At 41.2% G+C, this 18524-nt stretch overlaps 1 protein-coding gene and 1 pseudogene across 1 annotated transcript; both read left to right on the forward strand.

The window, feature by feature from the left end:
- The first annotated feature begins 4276 nt into the window (after positions 1-4276).
- Positions 4277-8955, forward strand: LOC122007795 (annotated as a pseudogene).
- A 5492-nt stretch (positions 8956-14447) lies between these two features.
- LOC122038605 (G-type lectin S-receptor-like serine/threonine-protein kinase SD2-5) lies at positions 14448-17182 on the forward strand. The gene has a single exon (XM_042598411.1). It carries the CDS (start codon positions 14556-14558, stop codon positions 17013-17015), a length of 2460 nt encoding a protein of 819 aa, XP_042454345.1. The 5' UTR covers positions 14448-14555; the 3' UTR covers positions 17016-17182.
- Positions 17183-18524: the final 1342 nt, after the last annotated feature.

Here is an 18524-nt window from a genome sequence, read left to right on the forward strand (position 1 = left end):
TGTTGAAACATGTTTAGCGGTGTTATCTACTGGTACCTGGTGTGTAGATACGGGAGCCACTCTTCCTCTCTCCCTAGCGGTCGTCGTTGCATCCAGCGGCTGCCATTGCATCCAGCGGCCAAGCGTCGCCCCCCTCTCCCTCTCCACGTCGTCATTCCCCTCTTCCCACACTTAAGCCTAGGTACTGTGAGCCATTGTTGCCTCGCCAGCCAGCAGTTGCACCGTCCTCTCCCCGCACTACCTTCCGCTCTTTCGGACAGCGTCGACGCCGGCCAAGGAGGCACCGCCTCCTCCCCTTACACTGACAACCTCGTCAACTACCCCATGACCGGACCTACACCCTCATAAATAGCTTCCCTAGAACTCCCTTCTCCTGCCGCCGCCCCTAGCACAGATCCGGCTATTGCTACCGTAGGCCCTACTATCGCCGATATGACCGCATTCCACTTCCGTTGTGTTCCGGCCTTCACGCCGATTTGGCCTGTGGGTTGTGTTCTGACCTTCTCACTAATCTAGCTTGCGTGTCATGTTCCAACCTACATGCCATTGTCATATCCCGACCTATGTGATGTTGTTATATCCTGGCCCGAGTGTCGCTGTTATATTTTGGCCTGCGTGTCGTTGCTATATCCTAGATGCATGTCGTCATCTCTGACTCTATGCTGGATCCATGCCGTATCCGATTTTGCGTCATCGGTCCCAGATCCATCTTCTCATCCTATTCACATTCATCTACACTTCTGGGTGACGACGACTCGATCAACATCACTACCAACTCACAGGTCTATTAGAAGGCGCCCCTGGGCCAGGGTACGCCACTGTACTGACTCTTCATTCATTTCATTATTCTACTATTTAGCCTATTTCTTGTATATTCATGGGATTTGCCACAAGCTTCGGGGTGCCAGGGACTGGGGAAATCTGATCACTGTTTGCAGGTAGCGTTGACTAGAGACTTTCTAACAACTTGGTTAATATAGAAGACAACTCATCATACCCTCCCCCTCCAGGACATGACGACTTGGTCAACATTTCAGCCACATTATTCTTGTTATTCTGTCTTCTCAACTTTCAGACGGGATCATCAGACAAGATGAGAATTTAGTCTTGGTAATACTAAAACATAAGTAATAGTCGATTGATAAGGTGTATTGATCAACTGATATACTCTAAATTTTGAAATTGGAATTTGAATATTTTTAGAATTTTGCTACCGTAACTATGCTACAGTAATTTGCTACATTAATTGTGTTACAGTAATTTGTTATAATACTGTGAATTATAATTTGCTACAATGAAAGTTGAATGATGTCTTTAATTAGTTGACTAATGACACTTAGCAACGAATATAAGTTTTATAAATTGATTAAAAAACTTGACTAATTGTAACAGTTGATTAATAGAGTGTCTTTATCGATTGATGTTTGTGTTCGAGAGAACAAAATATTCAAAACTCGACTGTGAGATTCGACTGATCAAGTAATAGTTGACTGACGCTGAGATGGATAGAGCCATTGAGCTCACAGGTCAAAGTGACGTTTAAATATATAGTATATCAATCAACTGATGGGTAAAATTAGTTGTCTAGTAGGAGGAAATTAATCATGATCTAAAGATTATAAAAGAAGAGTTTCAAGGAGATTTCGGAGTCAGTTCTTAATGGGTTGGAAACGAACTGGTGTTGCATTTTCCACCATCAAGAGGCAATGACAAACAAGCATCCAAAGGAAAGTTTTTAAATTGTAAAGTGCATTTGCTTTTATTTCTATTTGTATCTTATATTTCATCATATTTCTTTATAACTATAGGCTTGAAAGAAACTTCTCTACTTCCAGAAGGTATCCGAGAAGGGTAAGATTTAGGTGGCGTTTGGTACATGGGTATGAGAATGGGGAATTAGATTATTCCCAAACCTTGTATTTGGTTGATAGGAATAGAATCAAGATTTTAAAATGAAATCGGAAAATATGGGTATTGATGAAACCCATCTCCTCTCTTGGATTTTGATGGGAATAAGAATGAAAATTAAGTTTTGGACGAAAATACCCTTAATATATTTGTTCAATTTTTCTTTTATATCACTTTCTCTCTCTTTATTCTCTCATCATACTTTCTCTCTCCTTATTATCTCATCATACTTTCTCTCTCATCACACTTTCTCTACTATTTTCTCTCTCATCACGTATTCTCTTCCATCACATACAGTCTCTCATCATTTTCTCTCATCACACTGTCTCTTTGTTCTCTTTCATCACACTTTCTCTCCCATCACACACTCTCTCCTCATTTTTTCTTATCACACTTTCTCTATCATCATTCGCTCTCATCATACTTTCTCTCTCCTTAATCTCTCTCACCAGACTCTCTCTCCTCATTTTCTCTCATCACACTTTTCCTCTCTTCATTCTCTCTCATCACACACTCTCTCCTCATTTTCTCTCATCACACTTTCCATCTCTTCATTTTTCCCATCATATTTTCTCTCTTGATCCGGTAGTAAGAGCGGGCCCCTCCTGCAAAGTCAACGCCAAGTGGAAGTCACCGGAGCAGCCGCCCATCCGGGGAGAGTGTGGTCCGACCGGACGGATGGCCGTAGACGGCCGGTCCGACCGGACTGCCGGCCGGCCGATGGAATCGAATACCCGGATGGGTCCGGCCGACTCGCACTTATGGTTGGAAGGCACCCTGTCAAATCGGGGTTCCGACGCTCAGTTGAAAAGGTCATGGACCGAGCTGACCTTTTGACCGATCAAAGTCATAAAGCACCCCTGTTTATTAGTCTCCACAAAGCACAAGTAAACCACTGCGGATGTCCGGCCGGATGTTGAGGGAGCTGTCCGCCCGGACGACAAGTTTGGAGCAAGGGAAAAGGACAGGGGACTTCTTTCTCTGACAACCGGTAGGTTTCACGTGTGTGTCATGCTCCAAATCTTGTGACAGGGGATTCTACTGTCCCATCAAGGGCATGCTTTGACTGTAGCGATATGGGTCAGGTAAGCTTTCTGACAGCCGCATACCTAGGAAAAGACAGAGGACACGTATGTACCTCGGTACACGTGCCCAAACCCTTCACAGCTCTATATAAAGAGCCTCAGACTTCGCCGGAGGGGGATTTTTCGAGGTATTCTGAGAGTTTGGGAGCCACCTTGTTCATCGTAATTTACCTGACTTGAGCGTTGGAGGGTCGCCGCCGGGAACCCCCTTCCCGGCCCGACTTCTGTGCAGGTTAGCCGGAGCATCGCGACACCAGTTGGAGATCTACATCAGCGGAGATCTACATCAGCGAGTCGGAGAGCGCCACGTGCCCAGCGTCTGTTGACTTCTGGTTCGGACAGGATCATCTCTCATTATATTTTTTTGTCACATTCAACTTTCTATCTCATCTATTTTTTTTATCTTATTTTCCTCTAAGGGTAAAAATAAAAATTTAGATTTATTCGGATAGAAAATATTCAACTAACCAAATATTATTTTTAAAAGTGATATATATGCTCATACACATTCTCATTCTACAATACTATCATTCTAGGCCTGTTCAACCGGTCGGTTAACTGGTTTACCAGTTTATCGATTTTGGTTAATTTCAGTTTATCATGGTTTATTTAAAATCGGTTAACCGACCGATATCTTACCGGTTCCGATTGAATCGGTTCCGGTCGGTTAACCGGTTCCAACCGAGAACCGGTAAAGACTATTGGGCTTAGGTAAGTGTACTAGTGAAGTGGGTTATTGGGTTTTTTTTATAAACTAATTAACTAAAGGGCCAACTAAAAATTCTCCAAAGAAAATCAGTCCGTACCTAGTTTTATCGGTTTACCGGTAAAAAAAAAAATCCAAAATCGGGAACCAACCGGTAAACCGATAAAAATCGGTTAACCGGAACCGGTTAAAATTGATTAACCGGTTAATCGATAAACTAGAACTGGTAAGCTACCGGTTCTGGTCCGATTTTCGATTTGCCTATTTTTTTTTTTCACAACCCTATATCATTCTCATTCCAATTCTGATTCCTAAGAGAGGACCAAACACCACCTTAGTATTGATATATCACTAGGACTAGGCATTGGAGTAGTTGCCTTGGGAGGCAGTGAACAGAGCCAGCCCTAGGGTGGTCAAGGTGGGGCCCTACCTTTGCCATTGCCGAAGTCGTTGCCAACAATCCCAAGTGCACCCAGAACAATATCGTTTGCCCCCTCATCACCATCTTGCCTTCGAGACTGTTGAAGAGCACAGTAACTACTCTGTGCTTTCCAAGACACTATCCATCCACTCTGTCATGCTCACCAACAAGCTCGCTACTTCATCACCTTTCACCCTCATCGACGACCTGGAGATGGCCCCCCTTCGGCATCCGGAAAGAGGCCAATCGAAGACTAATCAATCCCACATAGTCGTTTAACTACTGTCGCCTCCGCCAAGATTGACAAAGATTCCCATAGCTAGAGTAGCAGCAATGCATCGTTCCCCTGGAAATCACAGTAGCATTCTTTGTCAACCTCTGGCAACCGAGGCAGGGAAATGAAGGATTCAAGTACCAACGCTTACCTGAAGACCATGGCTGCCAAGGCCCTGTGGCAACTGACCAAGGGCAATGCTGACATCTCGAGCCCTCCTCTACTTCGCTATGCTCCTCAAGAAAGGCACAGGAGATGTTCAATACAATTCTGCTATGGCGCTAATGGGAATAGTTTGCATGGCCGAGCACAATGCTGATCTCTAATGGTCCACATTCAAGCTGAATTCGCTAGCATCCAAGGCCATCATCGAGCAGTTCCTCCAAATCATGGACAAAGGGGAGCTCACCGACCTACTCATTGCTAGAGTCACAACTCTGGGTTGCTTGTCCTAGACATTATGAGCAATGGAGATGAGGATCATAGGTTCGTTGGTTCACCTACTTGAAAACAAAATGGTGGTGGTGATGAGAGAAGTGGTGGTGGCACTGACCAAATCCACGTGCACCGAGAACTATCTATATTGTAAGTACCTTAGGATAGTTTTGATGTGGTCAACCAAATTCAGTTAGGTCTTATTATATTTAATCCTTGTGTCTAAGTGTGCAGGAGCTTAGGAACACAAGAAGTCAAGCGAAAGACGTAGCAAGCTATAAGGATGACATAGGAAGGGAGTCGACGGGCTCGGTGCATCCGAAGGATGAGAAGCTGCGGAAGAGTACACCGATGGACAAGAAGGACGCACACGGCGGTCTAAGGGACGAAAAGTCGGGGAGGAAGGTTGCTCAAGGAGAAGGTCGAAAAATGGGTTCGGGTGAGCCCTATTCCGGATAGCCGAAATCACCCAAGCAAGTGGAGCAACGGAAGAGCCAATAGAGAAGTGTGGAGCTTGGTAGCAGCTGCTGAAGGCGACTTTAATGGTATTGAAGATGCCCTCACACCTTTCTGGTGAAAGACACCTTCAACCCTTGAAGGCGCCTTCACGCTTTTATGGAAGGTGCTTTCAACCCCTTGAAGACGTCTTAGACTGGACAAATAGTAGTCGTTAGCTGAAGATAAGACTTTATCTTCGGTGATAAGCTTTGCCATGCTGGAGGAGCCTTCCACCCTATTGAAGGTGCCTTCCAGTCTCAGATAAGATTTTTCAGGGGCTATAAAAAGACCCCTGGACCTCGGAAAAAAAGAACAACTGTAACTACAACTCTTGTACTCTTTCCTAGTTTATTTCTTGAGCTGTAAATGTCTGTAAGAGGCTTCTCTGCCTGCAACTAAGGAGATCTACTAGTGGTCTTCACTATCTTAGATTAACAACCATATAAGTTGTAACCAAGTTAATTTCTCCGCCTCTTTTATTTTTAGTTGTTCAATTTCTTTTATTATAATTGTGCTACTAATCCGAGTTAGAAGATCAGAAAAGGTTAATTTTTATTTTACAGACAATTCAGCCCCCTATTGTAGGCCTTGCTGCACCAACAATTGGTATCAAAGCCAGAACGCCTCAGAAGGACTAACGACCGACTGAAGTATCGAGATCATGGCCAGATCGAGCATCTATCCATCGATGTTCAAGGAAGAATTCACAACATGGAAGAAACGTATGGAGGTATTTTTTAAAATAGATTTTGAGATTCTTTTAATTATAAAATATGATTTTGTAGCTCCCAAAGACCCACAAGGAAATGAAAAAGAAGAATACCAATGGACCAAGAAGGAGCAAGCAGACTTCATAGCGAACTGACGAGCTGAGTTCCACCTACTCAGCATACTTCCACTCTAGGAAGTCAATTGGATCGAAGATTAAGAATCAGTAAATGAACTCAGGGAGAAGTTCCTGGAGCTACATGAAGGAATTTTCGAAGCAAAGCTCGCGAGATGGGACCTGCTCCAGTTCAACTGATGAACCTCCGGATTGAAGAAAGTGAAACAATCACACATATGCACTTGAGGATCAAAGAACTCATCATCGAACTCATGAATCTCAGAGAAAAGGTAACAAATTGAGATTCGCTAAGGTTCACTTTAAATGTATTTCCTAGGACACCCGAGTGGACCTTTATAGTCGACTCGTTTTATATATCTAAAGACCTCGAAGTTAGTTCACTAGAAAATCTATTTTCCACCTTTGAACTTCATGAATCTAGATATGAAGAGTTGAAAAAGGAGCCTAATCAGAACATTGCCCTGAAGGCAAGAACGAACGATCTAGACTCAGGAGTGTCAATCGACGAAGATGAAACGACTTTATTGGTAAGAAAAATTAATAAGTTTATTAAAACTAATAAATTTAAGTAGCAGACGAAAAAGCACTATCGAAACAAAAGGAAGATCCAATGCTACAACTACAATGAAGAAGGACACATCAAGGATGACTGTCCTAAACTAAAGAAGAAGGAGAAAGACAAGGGCAACAGACCGAAGCACAAGAACTTGAAAGCCACATGGGATGAATCATCGTCCTTCGAGTCCGAGGTCGAAGCCTACACAGGATTAGCCCTAATGTCAGATCATCAAAAAGAAGATGAAAGTTGCTCAAAGATAAGCATCGATGAAGGGGGAGGATCATTAGAGGAGAACTGTGATGAAGGGGGATCATCAGAACACGAGGTAAGTGAGGTACGCGCACTATCTCCCAAACAATTTTTTGAATTTATCGAAATATTTTCTAAAAACATGTGCAAGTTAGAAAAAAAATATAGACTTAAAAAGATAATTAGCCAATGCATGCCCACTAAAATTGTTTGACAATTTGAAATTAGAAAATGAAAAATTAAAAAACACAAATAGAGAAATTGAAAGATAACCATGCATGTTCTAATTACCATCAAAAACAAAGATTTAAAAATTATGATAAAATCAACTGGTACATTAGAAATCATAAGGGATAAATTAAGAAAATTTCTAAAAATTATATACCTCCCAAGTATTTGGTTAACCGAGTAGGACAATCTATTTTAGGTTTCTAAATCCTATTAGATAATTAAATAATTTTTTACATGCTAGAAATTTAATTTATCTAATTTATTCTTGTCGATAAAATCAATTATTTTTTTAAGTACCCCTAAAGGAATATTTCAAATTTTCTAAAAAGTTTGTTTTATTTTTCCTAAATTTTTTTTGATGTGATTAAAGGGGGAGAAATAGGTACAACTCCAGGGGGAGTTAGGATTTAGAATTTTTACTTATTTGTTTGAAAGCAATTTATTTTTTTAAAACTTATTTTGCAAGCAATTTGTTATCACTTTTATTTTATTGTAATTTTTACCCTGACTTGAACTTAGGTTGATGCACATCAAAAAAGGAGAGATTGTAAGTATCCCGGGGTAGTTTTAGTGTGGTCAACAAAGTTCAGTTAGGTCCTGTTGTGTTTAATCCTTGTGTGTAAGTGTGTAGGAGCTTAGGAACATAAGAAATAGAGTGAAAGACGCAGCTACCGAGAAGGATGACACAGGAAGGGAGTCAACAGACTCGGTGCATCTGAAGGACGAGATGTTGCGAAAGAGTACACTGGCGGATGAGAAAGATGCGTGCAACGGTCCAAGGGATGAGAAGTCGGGGAGGAAGGCTGCTTGAGGAGAAGACCGGAAAATAGGTTCAGGTGAACCCTATTTCGGATGGCCGAAATCACCCAAGTGAGAGGAGCAGTGGAAGAACTAATGGTGAAGTGTGGAGCTCGGTAGCAGCTGTTGAAGGCACCTTTCTAGTGGAGGGCACTTTCAACCCTTGAAGGCGCCTTCACGCCTTTATGGAAGGCGCTTTCAACCCCTTGAAGGCGCCTTAGACTGGGCAAAAAGTAGTCGTTAGCTGAAGATAAGACTTTATCTCGTGATAAGCTTTGCCACGCTAGAGGTACCTTCCACCCTATTGAAGGAGCCTTCCAGCCTCGGATAAGATTCTCCAGGTGCTATAAAAAGACCCCTAGACCTAGGAAAGAAATAACAACTATAACTACAACTGTTGTGCTCTTTCCTAGTCTATTTCTTGAGCTGTCAACGTCTGTAAGAGGCTTCTCCATCTGCAATGAAGGAGATCTACTAGTGCTCTTCACTGTCTTGAATTAACAACCATCTAGGTTGTAACCAAGTTAATTTCTTAGCCTCTTCTATTTTTAGTTGTTCAATTTTTTTGTTATAATTGTGCTACTAATTTGAGTTGGAAGATCGGAAAAGGTTTATTTTTATTTTATAGGCAATTCAACCTCTTTTGTCGGCCTCGTTGCACCAACATATATGTCAATCATTCCCAGGCCATAATTTACTCCGACAGAGCAAGACATCTTGTCCATCTGGTCTACCATTGTGAGCAGGTGCAGCTCGAAACTCTGATTCTTCTTTGTTACATCGCTAAACATGTGCCCGATAGCTAGGAGTTGGCGAAGGCTGAGGTTCTCAACACACTCTATTGGGTATACAAACAATCGCACTTGGTTCAGGATGAGAGGGTGGACAAGCTGCTACCGGAGGCCAAGTCTAGGCTGGAGCTCTATCAAGCAAGGAAGCTATGAGTATGATTTTTATTCTTGTTTCTGATCACCGTGTGACTTTACTATCACGGATGATTTGAGACGCGGAAGCATCTATTGTAATGCAAGATAAGACTGTGCATAATAGATCCAATATAATTCGAGCTTATTCATACACTCAGGGCTTTCCTTTCGATTAAAATGGGTGTGTATATCATATTCCTTTATCTTTTTCTCTATTGTTTAGTGTGCGCTTCAAGATATTTCTATATCTTTTATGTCTATGCATCATTTTTATTATTTTTTTATGAGATTTTTTTTTTGCACTAGACCCTTCAAAATTTAGGATCGACTCTGGCGGTGAACCAAGTAAATCTTGATGTTGTGCATGTGGTGTCAATTTGACTTGAAGTTTCCATTGTACAAAATTTATAGACGCAATCAAAATTATTCATCCTCTTCTAGCTCACACCGGTCCTAACAGAAATATGCCCATATATAACTTTAGCATCTAATTCTAAAATTTCCACACACATGCAGAAAAGAGATAACAACCATTAATTTCAAAGTTAAATAAGTTAATTACTTAAATTAGCTACAATTGCGGAGAAATAAAAATTAAGATAAAAATATCAATAAAATGTAAAGCCAACTCCAAACAAGTGCCATTTTGCTAAATTAAGATATGGGTAGACTATAAGTTATTCTCTGATTTATCTTTTTTCATATAATTTAGGGATGGGCTATCAGGGGTGTCTGGGATGAGCCTAATTACATTTTGGTATAATGTCAACCACCATATTTTGATTAAAATTTAGATTTGTAATTGATTCTGTCTGAAGACTAGGGAGATGGTGCCCTCGCTCAGGTGGATGGTCTGTTGATCGGCGGAAGACTTCTTTAATCGTCGATGGAGCTCTTCAATGATCCTGCACATAATTCGACAATCCAACAAAGAGTTAGTGATCCAAGACCAGGGAAGGTGTCCCTGACAAGATCCTCCGACGTTCAAATCAGTACGTTTTTCGACAGGTGGACGAAGAAGACTAGTAGAGGATACGCACGAGAGTAAGGTTTAGAAGATGCTAATTGCGTACCTTGCTAACGGAGAGGATCCCCTTTTTATATATCACCTCTTATAACCTCCGTGATCATGAGGTGACTCCTTACGTTAAAGTTTGTTAGGTTGTTCTTCAAAGAGTCTCTGAGGAATCTTTTTTCTACCTACATATGTACCTCTTTTATCATTTATAGCTTAAACCTTTTATGAAGTCGTTGAAGGAGGATGCTGTTATAAATGGGTCACAAATGGGAAATAGGATAACCTCCGAAGGAGGTTCCAAAGGAATATTCCCAGACAATTCTGACAGACTGTTAGAATGTTGTCTGTTGCTTGTCTGCTGAATATATCTTAGCAGGTCCATAAAGTCGGCTGTATTGCTTGCCATTGTATCAATATGCTCTGTCATATGTTAAATACTCCCAAGATCTGTTTAGAGACTAATATAGTACCCACAGTATGCCAAAGATCCATTCAAAAAGTCATATGGTAAATCATGTATGTTAGAGCTTTATTTTAGGGACAATATGACACTAAATAACTTAAACCTGATTGACCTTTGCCTGACCGACGTATATGTAGAGTTTCCAAAGGATAAGAGTCTTTAAGCCCGCCCGGTCTTTGTCAGACCAAGCGTACACAGAGAGTCTTATGTTTGACCGCCCTTTATCTGACCAATCATATATTAACAGCTTTGTGAGGCTAAGTGTCTTTAAACCCGACCGGACTTGGCCTAGCCGAGCGTCTACAGAGAACATTATGTTCGACCAGCCTTTATCCAACCGGTCGTATACTAAGAGCTTTATGAGGCTAAGTGCGTTAAACCTGGCCGGGCTTTGCCTGGCTGGGCATGCATAGAAAGCATTATGTTCAACTGGCTTTTATCCGGTTGATCGAGTGTGAAGAGTTTTAGAAGGCTTAAGTGCCTAGAACCTGGACAACCTTTCATCCGACCGAACTCCGTAGAATCCGACTGGCCCTTTACTGACCGAGCACATTTTTCCTATAATTTCAGAATAGAGCCCTATAGTCCTTATATTCGGCTCGGTGTGTATCCGGTCAACCTTATCCAAGCGTCATGCTTTAGGGCTTCACGGGCAGGACCCGAGAACCTCGAGGTTGGGCGATCGACAGGACAAAGTGTGGAATGCTCCTCTATCCTAACTTTGACCCCCCCTATCACCTTGACTTTGACTACCACGTCATCTTCTCAATCCACTCACTATAATCCGTATCGCCCTTTCGTCCGGTCGGACTCCTTAGAATCCGACCAGCCCTTTACTGACCGAGCACATTTTTCCTTTAGTTTCAGAGTAGAGCCCTAGAGTCCTTATATTCAACCGGGTGTGTATCCAGTCAACTTTATTTGAGGGTCATGCTTTAGGACGGGCAGGACCCGAGAACCTGAGGCTAGGTGATCAATAGGACCAAGTGTGGAATGCTCCTCTATCCTAACTTTGATCATCCCATCATCTTGACTTTAACTACCACGTCATCTTCTAAATCCGCTTGCTATAACCCATATCAGTAATGATTTAATTTATTTGATCAAAGATTACAATTGAAGCTAATCAAATTATCTTAACAAAACCTTGATTATGTAATTAATCAAACATTAAACCTGTAATCGATCAAAATTCATGTTTTAGACAATATGTTTAGTCTGAAACTTCATGTCTTTAGTGGCAACCTTAGTGGCCTCAGAGACTGGTAAATCACGGGCTTATTCAGTATTAGTCGACAACCCTCCTATCAGGAATCGAGAGGACATCTATTTTAATTAATTATTAAGCTCCTACTCATCTTTATCTAGCTTATAATAAGTAAAATAATAATAGTCAATTATTAATTAATTTAAGCTTACAATAAAAAAATGCATTATAATAGTTGCTCATTATATATAAGACTATTCGAAATTATTAATTAATGTAATATTAACAAATGATGATGAAACTATGTAATACGAGACTTTTTTTTTTGTTTATTTTTAAAATAAAATTTATTTTAAAATTAAATCCTCAACATCATGCATATTACATGATACATTTTTTTTAGAGAAGCTAATTAAATCACAAATTTTTATTGCATCATAATTTCTCCATTTAAATTTCAATAATATTTTAATGTTTTTTCATGGATATTTTTTTCAAAAAGTATTTTCAATGATAGATATCAGTATTATGTTGGTTTTAGCTTTGGATATTTTAGGACGTTAAATTTTTAAAAAATATTTTACTATCGGAATTATAATTTTTTTTTTAGCAAAAATATAAAATTTCAATTTAATTAAAAAGAATACTAATAAGATGAAACAAAATAGCATCCTTCATGCCTACAACACTCAGCCTCCTTTAAGAAATAAATGGTGGGTAATTAAATATTTTTTAAATTCTTTTTTACAAAATAAAAAGTGGACAAATTTATTAATTTTCATTGTCCACATATTTAACTGGCATATCAAAGTCTCTTTCATCCGGACTGCAATATATCTAGAATGAAAAATTATTAACTATTTGCTTGCCTCCACAATTATAGTGATAACATATTTTAAAAGTATCCATAAATGGTAGTTTGAAGAAAATATATAGTCATGAGTGTGATGAAATTTGAAAATCTACATTATAAATTATATTGGATAAAAATTAAAAGAATGTCAATAGAGTGTCTTTTTCATTTACTATGAAAAGGTCGCTTTATTATTATTTTTAGAAAATGACTTTTTTTTTAAGTGTTGTTATTGTAATTACGAGTTTGTACTCAATTATAATATCCTTAAGTTGCTACCATTGTAATTAGTCTCCAAAGAGGGATAGATTTATTATAATAAATCATTCATCAATTTTTTTAAAGGTACATATTCTAAGGAATTGAACAACATTCTTTTATCCTTAGCTATTTGACGGTCAATTACAAACTGACATCATAATTTACTTTCCTTTACATAATCTTAGGACAAGTTACTAGAGACACTTGAGATGAATATAATTATCTTTTACTATAATATAATTATAATTATACAATTATAACTGCTATGATCTAGTAACAATTATAATATCCGCTATGTTCTAGTAACTAATTCAATATAATACCGATTAGTATTGATTTGAAATAAATGGTCAATACTATAATAACAATTAATTGTAACCGTTATAATATGATATTGATTAAAGGATGATAGACTTATTACAATGAGATAAGAGATCAAATATCGATAGACATATGCCCTCAGTAACAAAAGACTCTTCTACTCCCAAGTTAATTTGACGATTGACTAATTAATTTGGAAATGGACTGTGAAGAACCTAATTACTTTTTACTGTAATATTATAATATTGATCTATGTTGATATATTGATATAGATAAAGTATCTATATTAGGAGAAAAAAATAATTAATTAGGTCAAGTAATATCAAACCTGAAATGATGAACTCAGTTCCACGAAAATTGTCTATTGATTGTCAAGATAAATAAAAAAAAGTACATATAGATATCCATCTTGATAATTAATATTCTTATGTCTAATATTTATTAAAAAGACATCTATATTACAAGAACTATGAATTACAATTAATGCAACATAAATTAGTTGCGTTCATTAAAATTAAAGGGTTCATGTTGTATAATCTAAAATTGTTATAATAATGTAAAAAAACAAAAGTAATTAAAAAAAATAAAATATTTATAAGAGAGAATGTAATCCTCAATCATTTTTTTCTTATTTACTCCTGGATCAGAAAAATCAGATTGATGGAAGATATTGATTCTTATATGTTAAATAGATGGAGATCATTATCTCCCATCAATATAAATATTGGATAAGAGAATAGATCAGATATCCCTCCCCTTAAAAAGAGTCCCACGATTTCAATTAAAAGAACGGCCATTTTATTTTTTATCCGTTTTCCCCAATTTTTGAGGTAAAAATTAGTCTCATTTCGATAATTTTTTTTATTAATGAGCGGAACACCGGATTAATAGATTTCACTATAAATACTTACTAATTTATTTTGAATATCAATAAAAAAAATTATATGGACGGTTTGTATATCTTCAAAAGTAATCGGCGTAAATGGACCTAAAGTTATAAGAGAAATGATTTATTTAAAGAAAAATTTTAAGAAAAAATTCAGGATAGATACATAAAATAAAATAAAATGATGTGATCTATTAAAAATAAAATAAAATAAAATGATCGACCATGAACCTCTTGAGTTTTTTACTTGCAACTCAAGTTATAAATATCCAAATGGTGACCAAGCCCTTCCGACTTGACTCTTCCCTCCCTATGCGGCTATGCTTTGCCTCCCATTAAATGCTCATCGAGCGGCAGCTCCTCCTTCCTCCTCCTCACATTCGATCTCCTCAACAACTCGAATCATTAATTCTCACTCAGATCTCTCTTTCCCCACCGAAATTCCCATTCTTCGGAGGTCCCTTCCCCACTGCACTCTGTTCTTCTTGTTTCTGTGGAATTCTGCAGGGTTTTGAGAAAGAAATTAAAAGTTCGTTTTTTTTCCCCCGATTCCGGTCGTGTTCCAGTTGCCGAGTCGGACTCGGTGTGCGGGCGGATCTGGAGGTGGTGATGAAGGCGCTCTTTGTGTTCTTGATCCACCTGTGGCTTCTCTCGAGATCGGCCGATGGCAGCACCCAGCGAAAAGAGCTCGCCCCCGGCTTCCGCAGCTCGGAAATGGAGTATATCGACAACAATGGGCTGTTCCTCTTGTCCAATAGCTCCGCCTTCGCCTTCGGCTTCACCCGCTTCGGAGACAACTCCAGCGCCTTCCTTCTCGCGGTGGTCCACCAGGGCAGCGCTACCGTCGTCTGGAGCGCCAATCGGGGGCAGCCGGTCTCCAACTCCGACGACTTCGTCTTCGACGAGGACGGAAACGCCTATCTCCAGTCCGGAGATGCCAAGATCTGGTCCACCGATACCCGCGGCAAGGGCGTGGCTCGGATCCAGCTCCTCGACTCCGGGAACCTCGTCTTCCTCGGCGACGGCGGAGGATCCGGCCCCATATGGCAGAGCTTCGATCACCCGACCGATACGCTACTTCCCGATCAGAGCTTCGCGGAGGGAATGTCGCTGGAGAGCGACCCTAATGACCAGGGGTTGAAGTACCGGCTCCGGATCGAGTCGGGCGATGCCAAGCTCTTCGCTCAGTTCCCATCTCCGCAGCCCTACTGGTTCTTGAGCCGCGACTCGACGCCGATCCAGAATAAGGCCGGCGGCAGCATCCGCACCGCGGTGCTCAACTCCAACTCGTGGAACTTCTACGACAGCAACCGAACCCTTATCTGTCAAATCATCGTCGTGACTTCAGATTCCTCTGGAAATGACACACTGGCCGCCGTTCTGCAAAAATCAGGCTTCATCTCCTTCTATTCACTCTCCAACTCCGGCCAAGCCAACCCCTTGTCTGTCAGGATTCCGAGGGATTCTTGCAATGCGCCCGAGCACTGCAATCCATACTTCATTTGCTCCTCCGGCGGCAGTTGCCAGTGCCCGACCGTTCTTAGCTCGTCTACTCCCAACTGCGATCCTGGAATGTCCTCATCCTGTGACACGAGCGCGTCGGTGGATCTCGTCAAGGTCGGCGATGGAGTCGGGTACTTCGCCACGGATTTCATTTCGCCTAGTTTAGTTTCGAACTTAACTGGATGCAGAGATGCTTGCACGAACAACTGCTCATGCGTCGCTTTGTTCCACGACGGGAGCTCATCGAATTGCTTTCTTTTCGATCAGATAGGCAACTTCAGGCAGATTCAGGGCCATTCATCTAGTTCTACTTACATCAAGGTGCGGGGCAATGCAGATGGGAGCAATGGCTCAAATGGACAAGGAGGCAGCGGTAATAAGACGGCGATCATCGTCGTCGTCATCTCAGTAATGACTGTCTGCGTGATAGTAACTCTCATCTATCTCTCCTTGCGGATTCATCGGAGGAGGAAGAAAATACCCGACCCTTCTCAAGGATCATCGGAGGAAGATAACTTTCTGGAGAGCATCTCCGGGATGCCAGTCAGGTTCAGTTACAGAGAGCTTCAAGAAGCTACAGAAAACTTCTCCGTGAAGCTCGGCGAAGGAGGCTTCGGCTCGGTCTACCTGGGGAAGCTCCCCGATAACACCAGAGTGGCGGTGAAGAAGCTGGAAGGTATCGGCCAGGGAAAGAAAGAATTCCGTTCCGAAGTGACCATAATCGGCAGCATTCATCACATCCACCTGGTTAAACTCCGCGGCTTCTGCGCGGAGGGCGCGCACAGGCTCCTCGCGTACGAGTACATGGCGAAGGGGTCTTTGGATCGATGGATCTTCAAAAGGAACGAGGATGAGCTCGTCCTGGACTGGGACAAGAGGTACAGCATTGCTCTCGCCACCGCGAAGGGGCTGGCCTATCTCCACGAAGACTGTGAATCGAAGATCATTCACTGCGACATCAAGCCTGAAAATGTGCTCCTGGACGACAATTTCCACGCCAAGGTGTCGGATTTCGGGCTCGCGAAGCTGATGACGAGAGAACAGAGTCACGTCTTCACGACCCTCAGAGGCACCAGGGGATACCTCGCGCCGGAATGGATCACCAACTACGCCATATCTGAGAAAAGCGATGTGTATAGCTACGGCATGGTCTTGCTCGAGATAATCGGAGGGAGGAAGAACTTCGACCCGGCGGCGGAGAGCTCCGAGAAAGCTCATTTCCCTTCGTACGCTTTCAAGAAGATGGAGGAGGGGAGGCTGATGGAGGTCTTCGACGCGAAGTTGAGATTCAACGAAATGGATGCGAGAATGGATGTCGCAATTAAAGTCGCCCTGTGGTGTATTCAGGAGGACTTGCATTTGAGACCTTCGATGATGAAAGTGGTCCAAATGCTGGAAGGATTGCAGGAGGTGGCTCAGCCTCCGGTGTCGTCGCAGCTGGGATTCCGGCTATACGCAAACGCCTTCAAATCTATCAGCGAAGAGGGAACGGATTCGGGTTCAGGGCCGTCGGACTGTAACAGCGATGCGTTGCTTTCGGCCGTCCGGCTGTCGGGGCCGAGGTAAACGAAGCCACCTTCTTCAAATTTGTCCTGCTTTTGGTTTTGTTCATACCTTCTTGTATACATTTACATTTCCATTTCCTGTAGAGAAGTAGCTGTAGATATTGCTGTTTTCTGAGGCTTGAACTTTGAATGGGATTGTAGTTCCATGGAGAAGGATGGATTTTGTTAGAATGTATGCATCTAGATGAGTAGTTTTTTTTTTTTAAATAACGACCCAATTAGCCTTAATTAATCTTGGAGATGATTGATCTGTCCTACAAAAGTTTCCCATCAGTTCCAGAGTAAATCACAAAAGTGCTGTATAAGTCGTAAGATCGTCCAATGCTAAATTGATACTCATTTGTGATGATAAACTCATGGGCTTTTTTCATCTATGGGTACTTAGCCCACGGCTACCCAATCCATATTTTTCCACTAAATTAGGCATCAATTTTGAACACGTGTCCCAGTAGATAATCAAACGGTGCTACTCTTTAGCTCCACGTAAAACTATTGCGAGAGAAAACGCAACAGAAACAATTTTGAGCTCGTGATGATTCCTACTTAAGTAGATCTGCACTTGAGAATATTTTTATTGGATAATTACTAATTAATCGAATCGTTAGAAAAATAATTCAAATTTAAGTATAAGTAACTGAAAAATAAAAGATCTAAGAAGAAAAAAATCTTGAGGGTAGTTATCGTCGGAGTAATGTTTGGGTGTCATAGAATTATTTTCGAAGTAGCGCACAAGAGAGAAACTTCTTTGAATTAACGTACTGAAGGTGCTGGTTGAACTCTCTTTCTATGACCCCATACAAAAGCTTGGAGTCCTTCTTGGGTGCCCCTACTGGGCTTATGTGGCGTGTTCTCGTCGAAACTTTATCCAACAAACTCTATCCATCTCGGGGCATCCGGACTGGTCCGGACACCAGGACCGTTGATGTGGGTTGGCCAACCGAAGCGTGACACCGTAGCTTGAAGATGAAGTTTGTCCGATCCGGGCGCCTGGACCAATCTCGACGCCTGGACCGTCCGAATGCCCTCGGTGACAAAAGCTGGTCAACAGACGCGTTGCTTCTCAACTGCTATCTTGGGCGCCTGGATGATCCTTTTTCAGCAAGCTTTATTCTGCATCATGGGTTAGTCCAACAAATAATAATATATAAAGTAATGTAATATTTGACTGCCTTCGAACTGTTCAGTCCTGACTTTGAATTTCGCTGAAACTCTATGTCGTACCGATGCTTACTGTTCCCTCTACGGGGAACACATCCTCCCCTACTCCTCTCAAGAGAGTTTACATTTTGTCAAACCGGTGCTCCAGACCATTTGGACTTTTGTTCAGCATATGAGACTTCAAGACTTTTACATAGTGTGTTCGACCCTAGGATTTTTTACCTGATGTTCGTGATCTCCAGGACTTTCACCTAGTGTCCTCGATCTTAGGATTTTTACTCGACGTCCTCGACCTGCCAAAACTTCGTCCAGTCCTCCGGATCAGGACTTCGTTGCCTAACCACAACTAAGA

This window comes from Zingiber officinale, chromosome 1A, assembly GCF_018446385.1.
Source record: "Zingiber officinale cultivar Zhangliang chromosome 1A, Zo_v1.1, whole genome shotgun sequence".
In the NCBI taxonomy this organism is placed as follows: Eukaryota; Viridiplantae; Streptophyta; class Magnoliopsida; order Zingiberales; family Zingiberaceae; genus Zingiber; species Zingiber officinale.